This window comes from Apodemus sylvaticus, chromosome 12, assembly GCF_947179515.1.
Source record: "Apodemus sylvaticus chromosome 12, mApoSyl1.1, whole genome shotgun sequence".
Classification (NCBI taxonomy): domain Eukaryota; kingdom Metazoa; phylum Chordata; class Mammalia; order Rodentia; family Muridae; genus Apodemus; species Apodemus sylvaticus.
Window position 1 is genome coordinate 60,114,524 of NC_067483.1, and position 5,894 is coordinate 60,120,417.

The following is a 5,894-nucleotide window of genomic DNA, read 5'->3' on the forward strand; positions in this document are numbered from 1 at the left end:
TAACTTTGACTTTACCAGGGCAGTAAGTAAAGGCATCCTAAATCTGTATTTACTGAGACTAGCGAACTCATTAGCCACCAACACAAGCAGCCATGTCTTCAGCCTCTCACAGACAGACAGGGAGATGGTAATTGCTGTCATGTCTGCCTCCCACAAGCGTGCCAACAGCCCGAGAGGACCAGAGCAAGGAAGACTTCCAAGGTTGAAAAGAGTCAAGTGCAGGGCCGGGCCGAGACCTGCTGAGGTCCCCCTGACCTGAGAGGGTGTGGGAGGCAGGGACAAGTAGGAGGTGCCCAGGACAGCGCAGACGCTCTTAGAGGAACTGACCGGCCCACGGCCTCTAACGTGTACTTCCCCTTTCCCAGCCAGCCTCCTCAGCCCTCTTCTCTCTTCCCTTTCTCTCTCATGTTAGCTTATGCGTCAGTTCCTGACCGGTGGGGAAACTTCCTGAGGCTATGAAGCCACCCAAAGGGAGGCTCGACCCCATTCTGCGCTCTAGGCTGGGACCCTGAAGCCTGGAGCGGCTCGCAGCTCTGAGAGAGACACCCTGCCTCCTGGTAAGCACCTAACCATGTCCCTAGCTGAGGCCATCAGACTCTGGAACGAAGGGGTGCTCTCAGCCGACAAGAAGGACTGGAAGGGCGCCCTGGAAGCCTTCAGCGAGGTGCAGGACCCCCACTCGAGGATCTGTTTCAACATCGGCTGCATGCACACCATCCTGGAAAACATGCAGGCCGCGGAGCAGGTGAGTTGAGGGCCCCTGTAATTATAGCCTTTCTGCCCTCTGGAAACCTCATCTCTCAGAGCCTGAAAGGAACAAAAGCCCTCCAGAACTAGGCATCGGAGGCCCCAACTAACTGCCCCTGGTCTGGCAGGTAGTTTTAAAAGTCCCCAGGGCAGGTTTTTGGAGCCACCCCTGGGCGATACTCTCCTCTTTACTAGATTTCCACATTACCCAAGGTAATCTTTTAACCCTTTGAGAAGACTTCTTTGGTTATGTTTTCTTTTGCAACACCTCCTGGATACCCTGTCTCTGTCTAACCCTGGCATCCAGTTGTAAAATGCCTGTTATGGCTTCTGGGAATTTACATAACATCCTATCAGTTTGGCCTGCTTGAAGAACAATTGTCGCGGTGCACAAAGGACAGCTTCGTGGAGTCCCCTCTTTCCATTTTTACCTGGGTTCCAGTGATCAACCCCAAATCTCTGGGATTGCACAGCGAGCGCCTTTACCTGCTGAACTACCTCTCACAGTCCTCAGGAGCTGTCCACCTGGCCTTTGTTGTTGTTGCTGTTGTTTTGTTTTTTAGGTAGGGTCTCGTATTGTTTTTTAGGTAGGGTCTCTTATTGGCCCAGAACTTGCTCTTTAGGCTTGGCTGGCTAGAGGGCCTGGCTCTGTCTCCCCGGCATTGAGATTAGAAAGGATGTGGCCCCACACCTGTTTGTTTTGTAACCTGGACTCTGTAGGCTGTCAAGCTTGTGAGGCCAGCATTTTATCTCCCCAACCTCCACAACCTCCAAAGAACCAGTTTACACTGGTCATCCTCTGACCAGCAGGTGAACAAACACTGTCCTCATCTTGACAGGAGGAGAGGAACTGACTTGATATGCCCAGACTTTACAGTCACAAGCAGGTGGCACTGAGCACTGCCCATCTAGCCACCACCTGGAGGGAGGACGGCCTTCTCCCCCTCCTCCCCTGGGGGGATGGGCTGGGGGGCTGCATCCTCAGAGCTGTGGAGACAGACAGAGGCAACTGTCCTAGGCAACGCTCTGCCAGGCCCTGGATTCTCATATCCAGGCCTGGACTCTTGGCCAGGCCGTATCAAAGGCCACCTCACACCCTCAGATCACTGGCTTCTTCCCTTACTGGTCAAGATCTTGCCACTTTTCTGTTGCCAGGCCTCTCATCCCCTCTATCCTTGTCTTCCTGTTTAATCCAATATGAATAATATTATATATGTATTCTGATTTGTTATTATTTTAGTGATATAAATGATTATACAATAAATTGATATCACGCAAATACAATATACATTTTAACTATATCACTCTCATATTATTATTATTTTTTTAAAGATTTTATTTATTTTATGTATGTGAGTGTACTATCAATCTCTCCAGACACACCAGAAGAGGGCATCAGATCCCATTACAGATGGTTGTGAGCCACCATGTGGGTGCTGGGAATTGAACTCAGGACCTCTGGAAGAGCAGTCAGTGCTCTTACCCACTGAGCCATCTCTCCAGCCCCGGGTGGTGGGAATTGTATATCGGTCCTCTGGAAGGGCAGCAAGCACTCTTATCTGCTGAGCTGGGGAGGTTAATGGAAGATTAGGTAATTTACCACAGGCTATGCAAAGAGGAAATAAGACTCCAGGGGCATTTTGATCCAAGACCTCTGTACCCCTGGCCAATTTTGTCACCTTGAATTGCTGAATCATTATGACACACATCTTGCCTCTCCCTGGCAATATTCTCACACTTCCGCTCTGCCGGGCTCTGTGACCATGTACGGACCCTTCCACCTGCAGGCCTTCACCAAAAGCATCAACAGAGACAAGCACTTGGCAGTGGCCTACTTCCAGCGAGGAATGCTCTACTACAGCATGGAGAAGTAAGTAGTCCAGAGCCATTCACCGGAGTGTGACAGCGGCCTGATCGGTCTTTGTTCTGGTGGACTTGGTATTGGATAAATATCCTCCAGCTTCCGAGGGTAGGAGGGCTGGCTTGCTTTTTCTGGGTAGTTATGTAAGAAGTAGCGTGCAAGAGCTTTTCTGGGGAGGGGAGACAAGCCTGACTTCATTGTAAGTCATCAGGGCACAGCCACAAGGAGCCTGAAAGTTTGGATACCCAACCCCGTCGCCAGTGTCCCTAATGAAGACACTCACTGTGTCTCTCTGTGCGGAACCGAGCAGTGCCAAGGCAAGGCTCATCATGAAATCAAATCAATCCTGGCTTCATCCATGCTGAATGTGTTTGCAAAACCCAGTTTAGACTATAGGGTGGGGATGGGAGGATGACCCTGTCATAAAAATGAGAATACAAATTGTTAGCAGCATATGTATAAGTTAATACAAATTAAATATGTGTGTATTTAGATAGATAGATAGATAGATAGATAGATGATAGATAGATAGATGATAGATAGATGATAGATGATAGATAGATAGATAGATAGATAGATAGATAGATAGATAGATAGATATAGAGTTTATAGTTAATGGCAAATTTTAAAGAATGGTTTCCAAATACCATATTAGTCTAAAACCCATTTGTTGCACAGACTGGCAGGGCATCGGTCAGTGTACCATTCTAGTTGCTTCTGGATGTTGGTATGATAATGAAGTCCCTTTCCTTCCAGCACCTTGTGCATGTTTAGGGATATTCACTGTTTTAAGTAAAAAGATAAAACAGAACAAAACAAAAAAAAATCCGAATGGATGTTAACTTCAACCCCCTATTCTACCCTCAACTGCCCAAAGAACACACACACACACACACACACACCAAAAGGATAATATTCGAAATGTGAATTTTGCCAGGCGGTGGTGACACACGCCTGTAATCCCAGCACTCTGGGAGGCAGAGGCAGGCAGATTTCTGAGTTCGAGACTAGCCTGGTCTACAGAGTGAGTTCCAGGACAGCCAGGGCTACACAGAGAAACCCTGTCTTGAAAAAACCAAATGCAAAAAAAAAAAAAAATGTGAATTTCACATATTTTAGGAAAAGTCAGACAGCAAACTGACTCAGGAATGTGTCTGAGTGTGTCCTCACATTCTAGGGAAGAGGACAATGGCTGAGTGGAAGGAAGAATTTTCCAACAGTGAAACTGAGCAAGTGTGGTGTGGCTGGAGTGCAGTGGGGTGCAGGGCATCAAGGGGGACTGGGGAGCAGAGGATGCCCTGAACAGGGAGGGGAATGGACTGTGAATTTCTAGAAGCTCTCAGGCACATCACTGAGGGATTATTAAATCACTCTAGACTATGAACAAAGAAGACTGGTGCTTGGGAAGTCAATTTGGAAGTGAACACAGTCATCCTCATGAACAATGAGGGTCTGAACCAGGGCAGCACTAGTGACAAGGACCAGAAGTGGACTTCAGAGGTGGTCACCCTGACAAAGCACAGGGCAGGCATATGCTGAGTAGACTCTGTCTGATGCCCTGGTCTGCAGGCATGCATGCAGGCAGAATGCTGTATACACAATAAACAAATAAACCTTTAAAAAAAGAAGGAAAGAAAGAAAGAAAGAAAGAAAGATAAAAAGATAGAAAGAAAGAAAGAAAGATAGAAAGAAAGAAAGAAAGAAAGAAAGAAAGAAAGAAAGAAAGAAAGAAAGAAAGAAAGAAAGAAAGAAAGTGTTGGGGTTTTGTCTAAGCTCTACCCCACACCTACCTGGCAATAGCCAGGTATGCCCCGCCCCAGAGATCTGGCCCACTATAAGAGGGGCTACTTGCCCCTCCTCTCTCTCTTTGCTCTCTGCTCTCCCACATACTCTCACCTCTCTGCCCCTGGGGCTCTTCTCCCCCCCTCCACGTGGTCATGGCCGGCCTCCACTCTCTCTCTCTCTCTCTCTCTCTCTCTCTCTCTCTCTCTCTCTCTCTCTCTCTCTCTCTCTCTCCCTCTCCCTCTCTCTCTCTACCACTAACTCCCATCCTCTATTCTGAATAAACTCTATTCTATACCATGTCTGTGTGTGTGTGGTCCCTCAGGGGCAGAGGTGCCCAGGCAAGGGCCCGCCTGGACACCTTCCCCCACGCCGCCTAGCCACACTCACCTAACCCCCTATACTCTCCCCCTTTAAGCCCCTTCATCATCCTGCTGAATCCTTCAGAAAGAACGAAAGAAAGAAAGAAAGAAAGAAAGAAAGAAGAAAGAAAGAAAGAAAGAAAGAAAGAAAGAAAGAAAGAAAGAAAGAAAGAAAGAAAGAAAAGGATCACAAATGGGCTTCCAAATGCAAGCCCCGCTGAGTGAGACTGGGTGTGTGTCAGGGAAAACACTTCCTATTCCTAGGGACCTCGGCGAGATAGTTAGGGTTGAGAATACGCTAGGCTCACTTATTTCCTCATTAGAGAGTTGCAGACCTAAAGATTAAATCTGACAGATTATTTTTCTCAGATTTAGCCATTATCATTCAGATCAAGTTCTGCATCTTATTTCTGGATCCCCCCCTTCTTTCCTTTTTCCTTCCTTCTCTTCAACCTCTTCTCTGCTTTTGAGACAGGGTTTTAGGTAGTGAAGGCTGTTAGTTGTGCAGCATCTGGGCAGGCATGGTGCAGGAGGAGCTGAGATTTCGAAGTCTTTATCTGAAGGGTGCCAGTGGAAGACTTGCCTCCAGGGAGGAAGGACTAGGGTCCTCTAGGCCACACCCACAGTGACACACCTACTCCAACAAGGCCACACCTACTCTAGCAGGACCTCTTCTTCTTCTTCTTCTTCTTCTTCTTCTTCTTCTTCTTCTTCTTCTTCTTCTTCTTCTTCTTCTTCTTCTTCTTCTTCTTCTTCTTCTTCCTCTTCTTCTTCTTCTTCTTCTTCTTCTTCTTCTTCTTCTTCTTCTTCTTCTTCTTCTTCTTCTTCTTCTTCTTCTTCTTCTTCTTCTTCTTCTTCTTTGGTTTTTTTGGATTTGGTTTTTTCGAGACAGGGTTTCTCTGTATAGCCCTGGCTGTCCTGGAACTCACTCTGTAGACCAGGCTGGCCTCAAACTCAGAAATCTGCCTGCCTCTGCCTCCCAAGTGCTGGGATTACAGGTGTGCGCCCCCCCACCCCCTGCTCTTTCTTTTTTTGGGGGGGGGCTCATCTTCTAATGGTGCCACTACCTGGGCTCAGCATATGGAAACCATCTCACTATGTCTGTGACTTTCCTTCCAATAAGACTTACATTTTCTTACATT

The 5,894-nt window shown here is 47.4% G+C and overlaps 1 protein-coding gene across 1 annotated transcript in view; it reads left to right on the forward strand.

Moving 5' to 3' along the window:
* Positions 1–355: 355 nt before the first annotated feature.
* The window catches only part of Ncf2 (neutrophil cytosolic factor 2), a 33,981-nt gene continuing 28,442 nt past the window's right edge, over positions 356–5,894 (forward strand). Inside the window, exons 1-2 of the mRNA XM_052200821.1 lie at positions 356–745; positions 2,535–2,617. Of these exons, the coding sequence (XP_052056781.1) occupies positions 572–745; positions 2,535–2,617 (257 nt within the window). The 5' untranslated portion in view covers positions 356–571. The remainder of the gene's footprint in view (positions 746–2,534; positions 2,618–5,894) is intronic.